This window comes from Ranitomeya variabilis, chromosome 3 (genome assembly GCF_051348905.1).
Source record: "Ranitomeya variabilis isolate aRanVar5 chromosome 3, aRanVar5.hap1, whole genome shotgun sequence".
NCBI lineage: Eukaryota > Metazoa > Chordata > Amphibia > Anura > Dendrobatidae > Ranitomeya > Ranitomeya variabilis.
This window is the reverse complement of record NC_135234.1, coordinates 652,509,273-652,531,089: the sequence shown is the minus strand read 5'-3', so window position 1 is coordinate 652,531,089 and position 21,817 is coordinate 652,509,273. Positions and strand designations below refer to the sequence as shown.

The 21,817-nt window shown below is 45.2% G+C and overlaps 1 protein-coding gene and 1 long non-coding RNA gene across 5 annotated transcripts in view; one reads left to right on the top strand and one right to left on the bottom strand.

The window, feature by feature from the left end:
* The window catches only part of KIF5A (kinesin family member 5A), a 231,481-nt gene that overhangs the window by 14,660 nt on the left and 195,004 nt on the right, over positions 1-21,817 (bottom strand). For all 4 annotated transcript variants that reach the window (XM_077297746.1, XM_077297749.1, XM_077297748.1 and 1 more), the window contains 3 exons: positions 18,597-18,813; positions 18,321-18,471; positions 6,829-6,911 (listed from right to left, as the gene is read on the bottom strand). In XM_077297746.1, coding sequence (XP_077153861.1) covers positions 6,829-6,911; positions 18,321-18,471; positions 18,597-18,813 — 451 coding nt within the window. The remainder of the gene's footprint in view (positions 1-6,828; positions 6,912-18,320; positions 18,472-18,596; positions 18,814-21,817) is intronic.
* LOC143816849 (uncharacterized) overlaps positions 1-21,817 on the top strand; it is a 98,516-nt gene that overhangs the window by 18,783 nt on the left and 57,916 nt on the right. The window lies entirely within an intron of this gene.

Sequence of the window (21,817 nt, the reverse complement as noted above, 5' to 3'; positions counted from 1 at the left end):
CGAGGGAGGTGGGTAAGTATTTTCAGACCAGCGGGGGGGGGGCGCACAGGGGGTGGGGGGGCGGCGGACACATAGATCTTTATTTTAAACACTGTTATTCATATTTTCTCTGCAGCAAACGCTGCTGCAGGGAACATATGAATCGCGGCTTCAGCGCGATGCAGGGTACCACACGCGTGGGTACCACACGCTCCGTGTGGTACCCACTCGCCATACGGGCGGCACACGTGTGCCGCACGTATGGCCTACGTGAGTTCCCAGGCACACGGACACGGATAACTCCGGTACCGATTTTTTCCGGTACCGGAATTATCTGGACGTGTGGGACAGCCCTTAGGCTATGTGCACACATGCGGAATTGCCGCGGAAATTTCTGTGGCAATTCCGCAACTGTGCCGCGGGTAAAACGCATGCGGAATTGGCATGCGTTTTCCCGCTAAACACTAGCGTTTTACAAGCGTAATTAGCTTGCAGAATGCTAGCGTTTTCCAAGCGATCTGTAGCATCGCTTGGAAAACTGATTGACAGGTTGGTCACACTTGTCAAACATAGTGTTTCACAAGTGTGACCAACTTATACTATTGATGGTGCCTATGCAGCATCAAGAGTAAACGATCTAATTTTAAAAATAATAAAAAAAAAAAAAAATTGTGATATTCTCACCTTTCGGCGTTCCCCGCAGCCTTCCCGCTCCTCGTGATGCTCTTGTTCTCAATAATGTCTCGCGGCAATGACCCCAGATGATGTAGCAGTCTCGCGAGACCACTATGTCATCACAGGTCATTGCCACAAAGCATCGCGAGGAACAGGAAAGCTGCCGGGGCTGCCGGAAGGTGAGAACATCACAATTTTTTATTTTAATTCTTTTTTTTTTTTAACAATTATATGATTCCCAGGGCCTGGAGGAGAGTCTCCTCTCCTCCACCCTGGGTACCAACTGCACATGATCCGCTTACTTCCCGCATGGTGGGCATAGTCACATGCGGAAAGTAAGCGGATCAATGCATTCTTATGTGTGCAGAATCACCGCGATTCCGCACAAAGAATGAACATGCTGCGTTTTTTTCCGGAATGCGATTCTGCCGCGGAAAAAAACACAACATGTGCACAAAAATTGCGGATTGCATTCTAATAAGATGCTTAATGTATGCGTTTTTTAACGCAGCTTTATCGTGTTTTTATAGCTAAAAAACGTGAAAAATCCTGAACTTGTGCACACAGCCTAAAGAGTGAGCTTGTAAGTTCCCGACTCCATAAAGTATACACCAGTGACACGTTTATCCTCTTCCTGTTTAGTGATCGAACAGTCGTGATCTAAATACTAAAAGAAACCACTTAGCGTGCTGCAATGTGACAGGCCGCTACAGGTATCAACAGGGCTGTGGAGTCGGAGCCCATTTTGGTGGAGTCAGGTGTCATGGAAATTGAGGAGTCGCAGTCTTGGCTTACCAACTCCACAGTCCTGAGTATCACCATTACTCACCGAACACAAGGCGTGATATAATACTCCATCAGTCTAATCGTCAGGGGTGGACATATCACTGGTGCAACCTGAGGCCTAAGAACTAAGGGGACCCATTTCCTTACCAAAACAGGTGATTTGTGCACTATGATTTTCTGTTGGACTGCAGAGGGCCCGTATATTGCTCTTGCACAGGGGCCCTTTCCTGACTCTGTCAGCTACTGCTAATCACATACAGATTACTGTAATAACGGAGGCGGAGGGTTGAATCTTCCAGCTCAGCAGGTTTATTTGTGGACTATTAGGAATCATGGTTTTAATACTGAAGAAAGAAAAGTACAGATACTGAGGTAAAATACTGACCAAATACTGCTAGTGTGACGGCAGCCTTAGAGGAAAAGTATTATAGAAACACGTCACCACTTCTGTATTTCTCACCCACTCCTGGTTTGGGCATAGGCTACGTTCACATTAGCGGCGGGCGCCGCAGCGGCGCCGCATGCGTCATGCGCCCCTATATTTAACATGGGGGCACATGGACATGCGTCGCACTTGCGTTTTGCGCCGCATGCATCGCTGCGGCGCCCGCGTCCGGGCGCAGAGGACGCAGCAAGTTGCATTTTTGCTGCGTCCAAAATCAATTAAAAAAAGGACGCATGCGGCGCAAAACGCAGCGTTGTGCATGCGTTTTGCTGCGTTTTTGTTTGCGTTGTGCGCTGCGGCGCCGACGCTGCGGCGCACAACGCAATTGTGAACGTAGCCTTACAGATACTGAGGTATAGTTCTTGCTGCAAATCCACATGTATGAGGCTATGTTCCCATGATGAGCTTTTGGTGAATTTTTAATGTTGCAGATTGTCTGCACCCATTAAGTAAATTAGGTTTTTTATTGGGGGTTTTTTTAGTGCGTTTTTTCTTACATGCGTTTTTAATCATACGGCTTTTATCTTGGCATGTCATATTTTAAATAAAGCTGTTTTGTTTTTTATTCTTTCTGGTATTTGGCTTTTAAAACATTTTATTGATAGTCATGTGCAGATCACAAGCGTTTTTAGTGCGTTTCCGCAACAGAGAAGCACTAAAAACTTGTATGCATTTTTTACCTATGGATTTACCACATCTAATGCAAGTCTATGGGGAAAATCTGCACATAAAACTCAGTGTACCCGCAAGAGAACTTGATATTTTGCAGATTTGAAACTCACACCGCAGGTCAGTTAACACTGAGTAATAAAGAAGCACAGTGGGCACGAGGTTTCTATAAATCCATCCACTTTTACGGAACTATAAAGCCATGTTCACACGTTCAGTATTTGCTCAGTATTTCACATCACTATTTGTAAGACAAAATTAGGAGTCGAACAATTAGAGGAAAAGTATAATAGAAACACGTCACCACTTCTGTATTTATCACCCACTCCTGGTTTTGGCTTACAGACACTGAGGTAAAATACTGAACGTGTGAATGTGGTCTAAGACGATGAGTTTTTAACGCAGCAAAAATATGCAGCATCAAAAACTCATCGATGGCACACAGCCTTAGGCCATGTGCACACATTGAGTATTTGGTGAGTTTTTTACCTCAGTATTTGTAAGCCAAAACCATACTATACTTTTCCTCTGATCGTTCCACTCCTGGTTTTGGCTTACAGATAGTGATGTAAAAAACTCACCAAATACTCAATGCGTGCACGTGGACTTAAAAATCTGCACCATATACACAGCAGAATGAACATGCCGTGGAATTGGAAGAAAACATAATGCTTGTGTCTCCATTATCAAAAATGTCCTCAGCATGTGGATTAGGTTACTGTACTGTAATCCACTGTGATTTCTCTCTGCACCAACTCCTAACCCACTGGTAAAGTCCACAGCGCATCTGTCCTGTACTGGATTATTGGAAGATTTGAACTATCGGACACCACACTATACTTAAAAAAACCTGTTACATACATGAATCCATACAGTCAGTGTCTGCGTGTGGGATGTGTGTAGAAAGCCGGGGACAGGGCCGTAGTCATGGCCGACAGCAACCCTTGTATCACCCCCTGGCCCTCTCCCAGCACAAGACCATGTTTTATTTTCTGAGTACCTCGGTGCTGTTCCTCAACGCCATCTGCACTTGCCCGGTACGGGGATCTATTCCTCACAGACGGTTCCACAAAATAAGAGTCACAGTCCAGTTCCAACTTTTCAACATCAACTCTTTTACTCAGCACTTCATCCAGGGCATATTCAATACACACTCAGGAATTCTTATCAAGCAATGCTTCCGCTTTCCCTTGCCTTCTCTCACGTATGCTAAGCTTGTCCCTGGGATGGACCGCATTCTTCGGTCCCTTAACATACTCACTGTCCTGTATTCTTGCCTCCTGTGGGGGGGTTCTCCACCGTTTCACCCCGGATCTGAAAACCGCTGCCCACGCAAAAATCTGCTACATTTGGTGTGACCTGGTCTCGTGCTGCTTAGCTTTTCCTTCTGATGACAACTGCAGACCCACTAATTCTGCACCGTCAATGCTGCTGCTGTGTGCTGTAACTCTCCGGCCCCTGGATCCTGTCAGCTGGGCTCACACTTCTGAAGAACGTTACGGGGCACAATGTCAACCCCGGGCTGGACAGCCCTGTAGAGCTACTCGGGCGCCCCGGCCCCAACTGGGCTAAAACAGGAAGCCCTCCCCATCTTATTCTCACCGTGCCCCTCCCATGCTAACCATTTTCTATGATGCCACCATATAGTGGCCAACTTGGGATACTACTCTCCTAACACTATACTGGCCCAGGGCACTTGCTTTCCCTGACAAACAATGTGCAAATACATGGGAATACATATTAAGCATTAGACAGAGCAACACACATAAGGTGTAGCAGTACTCATATACACAGTGGTAATACACTTTATGCGTAGCAGTACCATCGTGTATGAAACATATGCAAAACATGAAAAACATCAGTTACATATATACAGAGGTTAAGGGGAACCAGGTATTACCCTGTCACATCCCCTACATGTGCACACTAATTTACAGCTGACAGGATTCTTTCATGGTACTCAGAGGGAAATCTGAGAAAGATATAAATCTATTGGACTTTATTCCATGACAGCTAACTGGATCATCGTATATTACCATGCACTTGGAATGGCCGATGGTGCCAGTGCTAGTTATCCGGCCGCTGGATATAATGTAGATTAATGCTGCCATACATACTGAGTCTTAAGGAATAGGATAAAAGTATAATGCCTTACTGCTGGCCCCATAACTTCTGATATTAAGAATTTGCTAAATTATCAAGTCGTTTTCTTGCTAATCTGCCATGAGACTATATTTATTACAAGTTAAATGAATCCTCTTTTCACACCAATATTACCATACAAAGAAGATTAGTAAGCCCTGATCTAAAGGGCTGTGCTCATGTCCCTGATTTCTGGGCTGGCCATCAGTCACTTGGCCTGAACTCCACAGCCTCATAAGCATACAGGAGACTGATGATTTGGGGCCAGGAAACCTGTAAACTCTCCTGATATTGTGATCCGAACATGGACAGTGAAACACACTGGGCTGGGTGTAGGTCTCCTGAAGAAAGTATAAAGGACAGATAACATCTCCTTTTTTTGCAGATTTTCTGCACCTATCAGGTAAATTATATTACTTGTATTTTTATATTAATTTTATAGCATTTTTGACACTGCGTTTTATTGTCTTTTTGGCATGTCACATTTTAAACAGCGCTGTCTTATTTTTGATACTTCACAGTATTTGGCGAAACATTTTTGATACAGCGATGTGCGTATTACGTGAATCATACCCTATGATGAAGCGTTTTTTGAACTGCGAAAATAAACAGCATCAAAAACTCACCAAGAATTCATTGTGGGAACTTAACCTTAAACAAGCCAATAATCGGCCTAACAAATGTTTGTAAAAACACTTGTCACTGGGAACTTTAACTTACTGATGAAAACTGACCACGAAGCCTTAAGTGTGAATAGCTCCTAAATGAGATATAAATGCGGCATTTGCAGCATAAGGGGCCAACATATGATGACTTCCGTTAAAGTTGCCCCTGCAGCCATGTCTCACCAATGATTGGGGGATTCTCACAATCTGAGATGCCCCTGCAACCATGTCTCACCAATGATTGGGGGATTCTCACAATCTGAGATGCCCCTGCAGCCATGTCTCTCCAATGATTGGGGGATTCTCACAATCTGAGATGCCCCTGCAGCCATGTCTCACCAATGATTGGGGGATTCTCACAATCTGAGATGCCCCTGCAACCATGTCTCACCAATGATTGTGGGATTCTCACAATCTGAGATGCCCCTGCAGCCATGTCTCTCCAATGATTGGGGGATTCTCAGAATCTGAGATGCCCCTGCAGCCATGTCTCACCAATGATTGGGGGATTCTCAGAATCTGAGATGCCCCTGCAACCATGTCTCACCAATGATTGGGGGATTCTCACAATCTGAGATGCCCCTGCAACCATGTCTGACCAATGATTGGGGGATTCTCACAATCTGAGATGCCCCTGCAGGCATGTATCACCAATAATTGGGGGATTCTCAGAATCTGAGATGCCCCTGCAGCCATGTCTCACCAATGATTGGGGGATTCTCACAACCTGAGATGCCCCTGCAGCCATGTCTCACCAATGATTGGGGGATTCTCACAATCTGAGATGCCCCTGCAGCCATGTCTCTCCAATGATTGGGGGATTCTCACAATCTGAAATGCCCCTGCAGCCATGTCTCACCAATGATTGGGGGATTCTCACAATCTGAGATGCCCCTGCAACCATGTCTCACCAATGATTGGGGGATTCTCACAATCTGAGATGCCCCTGCAACCATGTCTCACCAATGATTGGGGGATTCTCACAATCTGAGATGCCCCTGCAGCCATGTCTCACCAATGATTTCGGGATTCTCACAATCTGAGATGCCCCTGCAGCCATGTCTCACCAATGATTGGGGGATTCTCACAATCTGAGATGCCCCTGCAGCCATGTCTCACCAATGATTGGGGGATTCTCACAATCTGAGATGACCCTGCATCCATGTCTCACCAATGATTGGGGGATTCTCACAATCTGAGATGCTCCTGCAGCCATGTCTCACTAATGATTGGGGGATTCTCACAATCTGAGATGCCCCTGCAGCCATGTCTCACCAATGATTGGGGGATTCTCACAATTTGATGAGATGCCCCTGCAACCATGTCTCATCAATGATTAGGGGATTCTCACAATCTGAGATGCCCCTGCAGCCATGTCTCACCAATGATTGGGGGATTCTCACAATCTGAGATGCCCCTGCAATAACACAGGAATATAGTATCTACCGTATGATTTAGTTGTCTCACCATTGTCCACATTCATCTTCTGGTAAGTAAGCAAACTGCTAGTGGAAGAACTGCTTCTTGCAGTGGAACATGGGTTGGAGTAACTAGAAACAAAAAAAAAAAAAATAGTCAGCCTTGTATTAATGCAATATGCAGTCTGTTAAATCTTACATATCTGGTAAGACACAGTATAACATTTTGTAAAAAATGAGTAAAGAACAATACAAATAAAAAAATCATTTAATTGCTATAAAATAAAAACAGGGATTTTTGTGTACTCACCGTAAAATCCTTTTCTCCGAGCCAATCATTGGGGGACACAGGACCATGGGTGTTATGCTGCTGCCACTAGGAGGACACTAAGCAAATACAGAAAGAATAGTATACACCCTCCTGCTGGCTCTAAGTGAACCAGTTCTATAACAAAGCAGTAGGAGCTTAACATTTAACAAGGATGAACTATGTCAAAACCAAGTCAACACAGAAACCAAAGCCAATAGGCTAACGGGGTGGGTGCTGTGTCCCCCAATGATTGGCTCGGAGAAAAGGATTTTGCGGTGAGTACACAAAAATCCCTGTTTCTCCTACGCCTCATTGGGGGACACAGGACCATGGGACGTCCTAAAGCAGTCCCTGGGTGGGAAACAATCAACTGCAATTGCTTCTTGTACCCACAAGTTACAGATTCGGCACTGCCGCCTGCAAAATTCGACGGTCGCATCTGCCGAGGCCTGAGAGTGAATATGGTAATGTTTTGTAAACGTCGCAGCTTTGCAAACTTGGGCTGGCGAAGCTTGGTGCCGGATGGCCCAAGATGCACCCACTGACCGAGTGGAGTGAGCTTTAATTCCTGCTGGGACAGGAAGACCTCTGACTCGGTAGGACTCCTGAATAGTCGAACGAATCCATTTGGCTATTGTCGCCTTGGAAGCGGAAAACCCTTTCCGTGGTCCTTCCGGGAGCACGAACAGGGCATCTGACCTGTGGAAAGACGCTGTCCGCAAGACGTATCTCCTAAGAGCTCTCACTAAATCCCGTGTGTGAAGGGCCTTCGCGATGCGATGTACTGGTGCTGGACAGAAAAAACAATCTCCTCATTGAGATGAAAAGAGGAGACAACTTTCGGTAGAAAATACGGGGATTTTCTCAACACCACCTTATGATGAAAATTCAGGAACGGAACTTGAGAAGACAAGCCCGCCAGCTCGGAGACTCATCTTATAGAGGTGACCGGAACTAGGAAAGCAACTTTCCATGAAAAGAAAAGACAGGGAAACCTCCTGTAGAGGTTCGAAAGGAGCCTGTTGCAAAACTCCAAGGACCAAGATTAAGGTCCCATGGTTCCAACAGCATCTTATAGGGGGGCACCCGATGGGAAACTCCCTGAATAAACGTCTTGACTTATAATCTGTTGGCAATCCTGCGTTTGAACAGAACAGATAGGGCTGAAACCTGCCCCTTGAGAGAACTAAGGGCGAGACCCAAGTCCAAACCCGTTTTGTAAGACTTCGAGAATGGAAAAATGAAGAGGAGAACGTCCTCGGTCGTTGCACCATGAGAAGAAGGTCTTCCAGGTGTGATGATAAATACGCATAGATGTAAGCTTTCTAGCGCTGATCATGGTAAATGGGGCCCTGAGATAGCAAGTCTGCGTGATTCGGTAATCGCCAGGGAACGTCGGCGACTAGTTGAACTACGTCCGCGTACCATGCCCAGCGCGGCCAATCTGACGCAATCAGGATTACCGGTACCCTCTCCACTCTGATCTTCTTGATGACTCTCGGCAGTAAAAGAAGCTGGGGAAATATGTACGGAAGCCGAAAATGATGCCACGGGAGTACGAGAGCATCTGCCCTGATGGGTGCCGGATAGTGAGGCCATCAGATCCACATCCGGAATTCCCCAACGACAGCAGATCTGGTGGAGGATCTCCGGATGGAGAGACCACTCCCCGGAGTCGATGCCTTGACGACTGAGGAAATCTGCCTCCCAATTGTCCACTTCCGGGATGTGAACTGCAGAAATCATTGAGCGGTTTTCCTCGGCCCATCGGAGGATGTGGCCTACCTCGGTCATGGCTGCCTTGCTGCGGGTTCCCCCTTGGCGGTTGAAGTATGCCACTGCAGTGGCGTTGTCAGACTGAATACTGATTGGGCGACCTGCCAGGAAGAGATGGAATTGGAGAAGCGCCAACCTGATTGCCCAAATTTCCAAGATGTTGATCGGAAGACGTGATTCCTGGGGGAACCAGCGGCCCTAAGCAGTGTGATGAGGGAACACCGCTCCCCAGCCTAGAAGACTGGCATCTGTTGTCAGAACTAACGAATGTACTGGAAGAAAGGACTTCCCTTGATTCAGGGAGGATGTGAATGTACATCACCTGAGACACTGTCTGACTCGCTGGGGAAGGAGGAACCAGCGGTCAAGGGAGAACGGGTTCCTGTCCCCAAACAGCCAGGAGGGCATGCTGTAGGGTAGTGGTCCCCAACTCCGGTCCTCAAGAGCCACCAACAGGTCGTGTTTTCAGTATTTCCTTAGTATTGCACAGGTGAAAGAATTATTGCCTGTGCGGGTGATGCAATTATCACCTGTGCAATACTAAGGAAATACTGAAAACATGACCTGGTGGTCCTTGAGGACCGAACTTGGGGAACACTGCTGTAGGGGGTGGAGGTATAATTGAGCAAATGGAACCGCCTCCATAGCTGCTACCATCCTGCCGAGAACTGAAGCGCAGAGAGTGAGTGCGAGGCTGGGAGAGCCTCTGAGCTTCTCACTGTAAAACCGAGATCTTTTCCGGGGGAAGAAGAACCAACCCCCGGGATGAGTAAAGTATCATTCCTAGAAAGGAAATTCGCTGGGCCAGTACTGGGGAAGATTTTTTGAAGTTTATCTTCCAACCCAGGCGAGAGAGTATCTATTGTGATGTTCACGGCCTCCTCCAGGTGCGGAAGGAGGGGCCTTTGATGAGGATATCGTCTAGATACTGTAGCACCACCACTCTTCGGGTGTGGAGTATGGCCACGGCAGCCGCCATGACCTTGGTGAATACCCTGGGGGCGATGGCGAGGCCGAAGGGCAGAGCAACGAATTGAAACTGATCTTCCTGAACTGCGAAGCGAAGAAACCTTTGGTGAGAAGGTAAAATAGGAATGTGGAGGTAAGCGTCCTGGATGTCTATAGACGCCAGGAACTCGCCTTTTTCCATGGAGGCGATGACAGAACGAAGCGATTCCATCCGGAACCGTCGCACCCTGACGAACTTGTTCAGCAGTTTTAGGTCCAGTATGGGCCGTACTGTACCGTCCTTCTTTGGAACAATGAAGAGGTTTGAATAAAAACCTTCAAACCTTTCGCTTTGAGGGATCGGAATAATAACTCCGTCTTTTCTCAGAGAGCTTATAGCTTTGAAGAACTCTGATGCTTTTGCCCTGGGAGGAGGAGACAGGAAAAAAACAGTTTGGAGTACGAGATAAGAAGTCTATCTTGTATCCGGAGGACACTAGGTCGCAGACCCACTTGTCGTGAGCGACCGAGAACCATGCGGCACTGAAGGAAAGCAGGCGGCCGCCTACTCTGAGGGTGTCTCCCGGATACCAGAGGGAGTCATTGTGTGGAAGATCTGCCCGTTCTGGAGCCTCTGGATCCCGACTGCCTAGGCCTGCCTCTCCATCAAGGGGAAGGTTTATAAGAGGCATGGGAACCTCTGTCTCCACGTTGTGCCCAGCCAAAACCGGGAGATGTGGAAGTAGAGGAGTAGAGGACCAGTTTGAATTGTAACGAAAAAAATCGTGACCGAGCCTGCTATTGCTGGTGCCGAAAGGGTCTGTTGTGGAAGAAATTTACTCTTCCCTCCAGTGGTGTTGGAAATTAATTGGTCGAGCTTTTCGCCAAAAAAGGCGACCGCTCTGATATGGTAGAGAAATCAATGACTTTTTGGAAGCAGAATCCGCACGCCAGTGCCTGAGCCATAAGGACCTCTGTATGGTGATGGCGTTTGCTGCTGCTTGAGAAGCGCAGTTTGCGGCATCCAGGGACGCGGTTACTAAAAATCTTCAGCTCTGGCTATCTGAGTAGCGAGGTCTGCTATCTCGGGGGGAAGATTGGTATCCAGCACTGCTGAAGACAAGACCTCAGCCCAGCGGGTTAGAGCCTTAGCCACCCACGTAGCGGCAAAAGATGGGAAGAGTGCGGCTGCTGAGGTTTCAGAGGCTGAAAACACCATATTGTCGATCTGACGATCGGTTGGGTTTTTAATAGAGGCGCCCTCCGAAGAGGATAAAACAGATTTAATAGCCAGGCGGGATCAGGGGAGACTGCGACCAATCCTTTTCTTGGATCCTGGGTAAAGGGATAGTTTGACTCCATGGCCTTCTGCCCTGTGAATCGTTTATCTGGACATATCCAGATAAGATGAGATGGGATTCAACAATTTCCTTAAATTCGGGATGAGTGGCGAACACTCTGTGAGCTCGCTTGGTCCTCTTAAAGGACATGGCATGATCCGTTTTAGATAAAGGTTCCTGTTATGATCCGGTGACCTTGGAGCCGCATGAGAGACTTTCTCAGGAGTAGGTGGTACCTGTACTGACCGCAAACCCTAAACTAACACCGCAACTAGAAGTAGCCGTGGGATGTACCTAACACGTCCTAGACACCTCGACACAGCCGGAGGACTAAATACCCCTATAGATGGAATTGGGAATTCTATCTTGCCTCAGAGCAGAACCCCAAAGGATAGGCAGCTCCCCACAAATATTGACTGTGAGTATAAGAGGAAAGACACACGCAGGCAGAAAAACAGGATTTAGCAAAAGAGGCACTTCTAGCTAAATAGAAAAGGATAGGACAGAATTCTAAGCGGTCAGTATTAAAATCCTAAAAATATCCACAGCATATAATACAAATATTCTACATCTAACTAAAGACATAGAAAGTATATCTGCATCTCCTGAGAATCCAGCATGACTGAAAAATCCAAACAAAGTCTAAGCTGGACAAAAACACAATAAATTGCACTGAATTGCAAAGCACACTGCATGTGTGCACAGAGACAAAAAAACAGACACTTATCTTAGCTGAATTGGCAGCAGGGCATGAGGAACCAGAGAGAGATGCAATCCCTCCAGGAACAATGGACAACTGGCAAGGACTCATGGATCCTGCACACCTAAATATCTAAATGAGCTGCAATCAGCAGAAACACCTGCCCTGGATTACAACCCCAAGACAACTGCACTACCACCAACAACCACCGGAAGGAGCCCAAGAGCAGAATTCACAACAGGTTCCTCCTCAAGTTTCAAAGCCTTATTCACTGACTCAATCATGGAGTCGAGAGTCTCCTGATCGTGATGAAATTCCTGATCTAGGGACGTATCAGAATCGTCCTCTGAAACAGGTCCTCTACTAGCCCCAATGGAAGGGGAGGGGAGCGAGAAATGGAGCTCTCAGAACCCGAATCCTGGTGATGGTCTGGGGATATGGCATTAGTCCTTTTCCTGGAAGAGCGAGAGCTCCTTGGCAAGGTACGACCCCTGGAGTACGAGGGGTTCTGACGATTGGAAGCGTCGTCCGAAATAGTGCCCTGGTTAGAGGAAGGGTCTCAGAACGAGTGTAACGCTTTTGCCAGGGATGCCATAGACCGGGTAAGGGAGGTAGCCCACTCAGGGGGACTAAGCTCACTGGGTTCGGTATCAGTAACAGGTGGTTCCTGAGCAGTCACCGGTTCACAAGCTGTGCCTAATGCAGTATTGTGACCCTGGGGTAATGACACCTTACAAGAGGTACATGCCGCGAAGAACACAGTGTGGGTTTGCCCCGACTTTTTGTAAAGGCTTTGATTGAGACATAGCATAGCTTGAGGAGAGCGCTTACTAACAGGGGAAGGGTAAAGTTATGTTTCTGCAGCTTACCCAGGTCCTGTGTCTTGAGTTCCCAGGGGAGGTCCGCAGTGTATGCACAAAAATCGCTAGTCCTGAAGGCTGTGATTCAAAAGGCTGGAGCAGCGCTGCAGCATCAGCCCTGTGGGTGTTCCAAGATGGCAGCCGAGATCAGGAAGTGAGAGCGCTTCTCAGGGAACGAGAGGCGCCAGAAAAAGTGGGCGGCGGTAACTGCCGGTGGGCGTGGCCAAACTCCATCCTGTATGAAGGGGAAAAGCCGGGGGCTAAATTTTAAACCTGAGGTTGCGGCCTGCAGCACCGCGACCGCTATTAGCGCCATTCTTAAGCCACACTCCTTCATTGAATTGCCGCACTGCGGACTACCCATAGACCCGGGCTTTAAAATGCGGACCTCCCATACCCCGGGGACCAGAACCCCCCGGCGCCTCGGCCCCACAGTGTACTCACGGTAGATGCGGTGGGCCGGTGCTCCATCAACCGTCGCCATAGTCAGGGAGGGGGTGGAGAGCTTATGCCGCCTTTCGTCATCCGCTATATCAGTGGTGATGCAGTGGGGGGCTGCACGGACGCCATACATATTTATGTCCGGCTATGCACCTGGCTCCAGGAGAGGTAGGTGGAGGGCTACTCCATGTGGTCGCCTGCTATGGAGGGGGGAGATCCGAACGCAAAGGAACCGTCGCCCGTAAGGTGAGCTCAGGGCTGGCATCCAACGTTGCAGGAAAGGATACGGGAGGGACGCTCCACGTACTTGCCTGTTGATGATTCGGGGAAGATCGGAGCCTAGAAAGGATCCTTCGCCCCCATTCGCTCCGTTAAGGGAAAAAAAATAGAATAAAAAGTAAAAAACTAAAATAAAAATGGTGGGGTCTGAAAGCAGACCCAAGTGCCTCCTACAGACACTAAGCAATAACTGGCTCACTTAGAGCCAGCAGGAGGGTGTATACTGCAGGGGAGGAGCTATTCTTTCTGTATTTGCTTAGTGTCCTCCTAGTGGCAGCAGCATAACACCCATGGTCCTGTGTCCCCCAATGAGGCGTAGGAGAAAATATAATTAAATGCTCAATACCGTAAATTCAGTTCGGGAAAACCGAAGAGGTTGTGCTGCCCTGGATGTTATGCGGATCAATGAGATCCTTCTGCCTTGGTCGGTTCTGTCCAAGACTCTTACTCACGTATCGTCTGTCTTTTGGTCTTGCATGTAGCCGGCAGAGATGAAAGGATCCCATTTGACTGTGTTGCATTTATGTTCTGAGTACTGTTATCACCCTACTGCAAAAAACAGAGGACTGACCATACAGGCTCGTCTAGCTAAATTTAGGGTCATTCAAAGACATACAGTGGGGAAAATAAGTATTTGATACACTGCTGATTTTGCAAGTTTTGCCACCTACAAAGAATGGAGAGGTCTGTAATTTTTATCATAGGTACACTGCAACCGTGAGAGACAAAATCCAAGAAAGAATCCAGAAAATCACACTGTATGATTTCTAAAAAATTAAATTGCATTTTATTGCATAAAATAAGTATTTGATCACCTACCAACCTGCAAGAATTCTGGCTCTCACAGACCTGTTAGTTTTTCTTTAAGAAGCCCTCCTACTCTGCACTCATTACCTGTATTAATTGCAGATGTTTGTACTCATTACCTGTATAACAGACACCTGTCCACACAATCTAACTCCAACCTCTCCACCATGGCCAAGACCAAAGAACTGTCTAAGGACACCAGGGACTAAATTGTAGACCTGCACAATTCTGAGATGGGTTACAGGACAATAGGAAGCAGCTTGGTGAAAAGGTAACAGCAGTTGGCACAATTATTAGAAAATGGAAGAAACACAAGATGACTGTCAATCTTCCTCAGTCTGGGGCTCCATGCAAGATCTCCCCTTGTGGGTAAGGATTATTCTGAGAAAGGTCAGGAATCAGCCCAGAACTACACAGGAGGACCTGGTCAAGGATTAAAATCCTTTAGGGCATGCAATGCTCACGCTATCACATGTTCAGGCCGAATTGAAGTTCGCCAAACTATCTGGTTGATACAGATGAGACCAAAATAGACATTTTTGGTATCAACATCACTTGCCGTGTTTGGAGGAAGAAGAAGGATGAGTTCAACCCCAAGAACACCATCCCAACCATGAATCATGGTGGGGGAAACATCATACTTTGGGGGTGCTTTTCTGCAAAGGGAACAGGATGACTGCACCGAATTAAAGGGAGGATAAATGGGGTCATGTATCGCCAGAGTTCAGCCAACAACCTCCTTCCTTCTGACCTCTGTAATTGCAAACAATGGTTTCTGCACCAAGTATTAAGTTCTGTTTTTCTATAGTATCAAAAACATATCTCATGGAATAAAATGCAAATTAATTATGTGAAAATCATACAATGTGATTTTCTGTATTTTTTTTTTTTAAAGATTCTGTCTCTCACACTTGAAGTGTACCTACGATAAAAATTACAGACCTCCCCATTCTTTATAGGTGGGAAAATTTGAAAGATCCGCAGTGTATCAAATACTTATTTTCCCCACTGTACAAGGAAGGTACCTCTATAAAACGCAAGTGGATGCTATTATTGGGATGGAAAATGAAGCTTTGTAAATAAGAACAATTATCAAAAGGTGTAACAAGATACATTTTCTTTAAAACACTATAAATACAAGTTTTACTCTGGTATAACATAAAACAATGTCTGACAAACCTGGTATCATAAAAACAGAAACATAATTGCCATATACTTTACTACTACATCTACAACCAGAATGTTCCATGAAGTAAAAAGAGACAGATTAACTCATCTTTGACTGACTTGTCTGCTTACATACAGTAGTTTAATTATTTAAAAGGTTAAAAGAAGACACAAGTGTGTCGAGATCAGCCTATAACCTAACACTGTCCAGAGGAAGGCGAAAACCTCATGAGACAGATGCTAATTGCCCCAAATTAAAGAAAAATCCATTCCGAATCCAGTAGCAATCAGGCCAGTTTCCTGGATCAATGTGCCATCGCAGAATCTAGTACCATCACCTTTGGCACTGTGGGTTATAAACAGTCTAGCGATAGAGAATGTGTAACTAGTGGAGAAAGGATGATCTTGATGGACCTAAGGGTACTGTCACACAGTGGAACTTTGGTCGCTACGACGGCACGATCCGTGACGTTCCAGCGATATCCATACGATATCGCAGTGTCTGACACGCTACTGCGATCAGGAACCCCGCTGAGAATCGTACGTCGTAGCAGATCGTTTGAAACTTTCTTTCGTCGTCTAGTGTCCCGCTGTGGCGGCATGATTGCATCGTGTGACAAAGGTTGTATACGATGTGCGCACAGTAACCAACGGCTTCTACATCGCAAATACGTCATGAAATTATCGCTCCAGCGCCGTGTATTGCAACGTGTGACCGCAGTATACGACGCTGGAGCGATAATCAAGCGACGCTGCAACGTCACAGATCGTGCCGTCGTAGCGACCAAAGTGCCATTGTGTGACAGTACCCTTAGTCTTTTTTCAACCTGTGTTACTATGTAACTTGTGACATTATATATTGAAGAGAAAAGAATAAATCTAATTCAATTTAAAGACTGTAGAATTTTGTGATAATTTGGATGACAGCATTGGAGGAAAGCAGAGTTGTATGTTACAGACGACAATTTTCTCAGGTCCATCACTTGCTTTCCTGGCGTAAGATGACACTTATCCGGCCTGTGATTCAGCAATTTGGATAATCTTATAACATTGATCGTCAAATATTGACTATTATGATACAATATTAGGGGCTTCACACACCTGTTATTCACAGTCCGTCCACAATGACGGGGGGTCCTAACCTGGACTTTCTGCCTTAGGGAAAGTGCACGCGGTAGTCGAGTCTCTCATCCTAGAAAATCGGGCAGATTATGCAAATGACGCAGATAAAACTCTGCTCAGAATTTGATCGAGTGTCAGCTTAGTGTGATCCGATTCTCTCGGATGAGGAGAAGATGGAGAATAAAATTTCTCTATCTTCTCCATTGTGTCACCTCGCTGAAATCGGACTGCGTCAGATGTTATCCGACTGCAGTCCGATGTTTTCCATGCAGCCATCGACTTGCATGGCCGGGTGTGATCCAAATATCAGATCAAACTCAATCCAAAGAAAAAAACGGACATGTGTGCAGCCCCATAGACTCACATTGGTCAGAATGCGATCTGATGTGCAGGTATGAACTACAGCCATTACATACACCATGGTCTGTTCTTAGACCGTGCATGTGTGACGCCAAGCCTAAGGGTGATGCCACATGGTTTAGTTGGCTGCATGCCTCCAAAACTCTGCCCACCACGTTGCCCCATAGGCTCACAATTTAGTTTTAACATGCTGTGGCCATTGGGCATCATAGTAGGAAGAACTTCAGATGCATGTGGCCTGAAGGAGTGTGTGGTTGCACCCTACCATGTTCATTTTAGATTTTACTCTCAAGTTCTGGACAGGGTATATGTGGTCATATTGTTTTATTTATCAGATCAGTTACAAATGGAGAGAAGTATTTTAGAACTGACGTAGTGATTTGACAAACACTGCAATAACGACACTATATAGATATGAGAACACGATATACATATAGAGGTACATGGACATTTTGAAAACTAACATTAGAAAACTTCTGACATATTGTGGAGACAAGTACAACTTTAATTTGAACACAAAGTCAGCTCACCTATATCTCCATATCATGTAGGTCAGGCACAAAGGACAAACACATGGAGCAAGGCAGGAAGAATGTAGGAAGAGATAAGATCCAGCACTAGGAATCATGCCTTGCTAAAATGCATCTTTTTCATTGTAGATCAGATAAACGACTCAAAATAAATCATACAAAAGTTAAAAGTTAATGCAACATAACTTTTGTATGATTTATTCCGAATTGCTTTACTGACCTACAATAAAGAAGATCCATTGTAATAAGCCATGATTCCTTCTGCTGGATCTTATCTCTTCCTATGTGTCCAACTTTAAGCCAGGGCTGAATGTGTAAGATGTCTAAATTGTGTTAACTTGCGGCATCACTGCTAATGATTATCTATGGGGCATTTGGAAACATTTGCAGCAGTTGCCATAGGTCCTATGGCGTCGCATTGCACTCGGCAGTCTACTGCAACTACTGCAAATGTTTCCAAATTTGTTTGTTGTGCCGATTGTCACAAGTTTCATGTAACTCACTTGCCACAGACTTCAAGGCCTACGACTTATCTGCAATTTGGATGTTTTTTTTGCAGCTCTTAAATATAGATTGTACAAATGTTCTTAGCTTCATGACTTGTCTGAGAATTGCCAATGTGTGACCCATGTTGCCGTACAGACCAAACCGGTGGGCTCCAAGTGCTGACACCCCAACCGATCGCTACCAAAAATGGCCTACTGAGCTGCCTCTTCTAGGACAGTCTTGAAGGAAAACAGCCCTTGGCTTAGTGCCCCTATTTTAGAGCTCTGAAAGCTTATGCCCTCACCTTTTAGTGACTGGTTGGGTCTCAGGTGGAAAGATTAGATGATTGATGAACAATTATAGGGAATATTCCAGTGTACATGCAGAAACAAACAACAGTCGTCCTAATACTTACAATGTGTCACTGGTGGGGCTGGATGAATGCATGTACATATTTTGGTATTGCTGAAAGATGTTGTTAGTGTAACTAAGTGAATCAGAGTTGCGGACCCCATAGGGATTGGTGGGGGAGGAGGCAGGGTAGTGTCCAGGCCTGATGGGCTTGGCTGCAAGATAAAAGGAACAGGATTAAGCAAATGGCTTTTACTTGAAAAAAACAAGTAGCCATTAGATTGTGATATACTGTAACATTAGAACAGTACTGAAATAACAGAAGTGGCCCTGCTCTTACCAATCTGTGCAGTGTGCGTGCGCTTCACTGTACTCTTGTAGCGCACAGCTTCCTTAATGCGGTCCACCTCCTGCTGATACCTTCTCTTGTCCTTCATAGCTCCTTCCTTGGCCTCTTTCAGTGCACCCTCCAGGGCCTTAACTCTCTCAGCCGTAGCCCGAAGACGTTTTTCCAGTTTAGGAAGCTCACAACGAAGATCTGCATTGTCACGAACCAGCTGGAGGGCATGGCAAAAAGTGCGAGATTGGAAGTATGATCACGTGAGAAAAATGACAACCGAAAGAAAATAGAACATGAATTTTTATCTCATTTTTTTTAAAGCTACAACATCAGTTATTGGCTTGATCATAGGTCGTGTGCAGATTTGTACAATTGTATTAGGCATTTTTACAAATCTTGTGCACAGACAGGAATAATAGTGGCAACACTGTGCACATAATACAGATTAAGAGACAGAAAAATCTACCTGGAATATTCAGACAAAAAGCATCATAGAGGATTACATTTTTCGGCAGCATATCCCTTTTCCAACAGTAGATGTGCTGCCATCAAAGATGAATTTTAGGCCAGCATAAACAATCTAATCCGCTAGTTTGTCGGCTGATGTCTACACGTGCCAAAGATCGGTAACTTGTTTTTTCTAACACTTGTTAGGGCTCTTGCAGCACAATCCCAGCACGGACCGCAATGCACGGACTCCCCGCAGGACTCCCAACCGGAGCGTGACAGCTTCATATAATTCTATGTGGTTGTCGTGCTCAGGTCAGGGGATCCGCGTCCAGTCTGTGCATTGTGGTCTGTGCTTGGACCCTGTAGTATGGACGTCTGCATGAGCCCTTTTTGACCTGTTTAAAGGGGCTCTAAGGGCGACCACATACAGAGAATGTGTGCCATGCCCACAACCAAAAACAACTGATGGCAAGCAGTCCATGCAGTTTTTTTCTTAAATAGACTGTTAAACAATTAATTGATTTAGTAGGAGAACAGATGCTTTAGCCATAAAACCACGCTGGTGAGTCAGCTGTTCTTTTGCACAAATAATAACAAAAAATGCAATTGCCTCTTGACACTACACTTTTCGTCTGGAGAATGGCTGTTGTATGATCATGATACGGCGACTCTGTCTGGCCTTACCCTTAAAGAGTAAAATTAGATTTTTTTTTATTATTACTTAATTATTCTCCAGACATTGCAAATTTATACATATTTCTAATTTACTAAATTACCTTATTTTGTTTCCTTTTCCCCCAAACACTATGCTGCAGTTCCATTTCGCATGCCCATTTCATGCCCCCTTTGAAGCTGCTTTCAATGGCTGCTCAGCCAGATCTGTATTCTATTCACAAACAATCAGTGTATGGGAACTCCCCTGTGTGAGCCTCTCTGCTCTGCACCCTGGTACTCAGACAGAACTCTTATACAGTACTCTGTAAACACCAATACAGTACTCTGTAAGTAGATTACAGATCTTGACTGAGCAGCAGTTGAAAGAAGCTTCTAAAGGAGCATAAACTAGGAATGTGAAACAGTACTCCAGCATGGTCTTTGGGCGAGAAAGGAGAAAAATAAGGTATTGACGTGTATTACAAAAATCCATAGCTTTGCAATGCATGGAAACAAAAAAAGTGTAATAACTCTTTAATTTAAGATGATTATATCTGCTATGAAACAATAGTATGTTATCATAGTATGTTATCATATGGACCAGCTAAAATACTGGCATTGTGATTATACCACTGGAGCTATAGCTACATTTGGTGAAATTTAGAACATGACCTTAGCCCTAAATTGGATGTCCGGTTAAAACATATGAATGACCTATCTAAAGGATAAGTCGTCAACATCGGATGAATGGGGCTCTGACTCCTGATATCCCCATAATCAGCTGTTATTTGCTCCAGCTTTGGAAGGAAAAAAATTAATTGAACTGAGCATCATTCAATGTGTAGCGGCTACTGCCGAGTGCTGCAGAACATCTACACAACAGAGAATAGGAGCTGTTCTCCAGTACCTGGCAGCTAACGCAGGTAACAGCTGATCATGGGGGTGTCAGATCCCATCAATTCCATAGATGACTTATCTAATGGATATGCCATAAATGTGTTGTGATCGAATAAACCCTTTATGGTGCAGAAATGTAAAAACAAAGTTAGAGAGCAAAACTGACAATGAAGTTATAATACTATAATAAAAAAAATGTGTATCTATCAATTACTAACTAATCATTAATTAAAGCAAAAGTCTGCACTTGACTTGAAATCCAAGAAGCACTACAAGTCCAAGCAAGATTAACAAGCTGTTAGGGATTAGTTTGTAAAGAGCAGCAGGCGGAACGATGTAACAGCAGTTTATAGAGTTTATTCTTCACATTTCCCAAAGTTGATGAACATAGAAGGTGAAGGCAGAGGCTGGTGACCAACATCAGCTATAGAGCACAATGGAAGCAACATCCCATAATTAGAAGAATAACACATTGTAGCATCTCCAATTTATATCCAATCTAACATTGGCATCCTGGCATTTTGATGAATGGTGTTAATATACTATCACATCGTCTTATTGGAAGGGTACAAGACAATCCCTATTTTATCCTTCCATGTGAAATAGGGAATCGCTAAACTTGAAGGGAATCTGTCACTAGATTTTTGCTACCTCACCTGAGAACAGCATAATATAGGGTTAGAGACCTTGAGTCCAGTGATGTGTTAATTACTTTACTGGATGCAGCCGTTGTGATACAATCAGAGTTTTCTCTGCTGTAGATGTAGCAGAGCTCAGAAAGCTAATTCCACCTACACAACTGATTAGCAGCTTTCTATGTACATTGTATGCTTACAGTAAGCTGCTATCCAGCGATATGGTTGGAGTTGGACCAGGAGGCACATGGGTAGCTAGTCCGGCAGTGATAATCTCCTGCTGATAAAACACTGCTTACACTGAAACAACAGCACACAGCCTAATAAGTGATACATTGCTGAAATCTGCGTCTCAGCACCTACCTCATGCTGCGCTCATATTACATAGCAAAAACCTGGTGACAGATTCCCTTTATGTCCCTAATATCAATCATCATCTTAAATACTGTATGTATTAGAATAGCCTCCGTATAAAAATACATACCTAGACTATTTTCCCTTGGACTACCTTTGCAGGCTTATAGATTTGGGAGATGTGAAATCTGATTCAGTACGTTCCATATAGATCACATGCACTAATTCTTA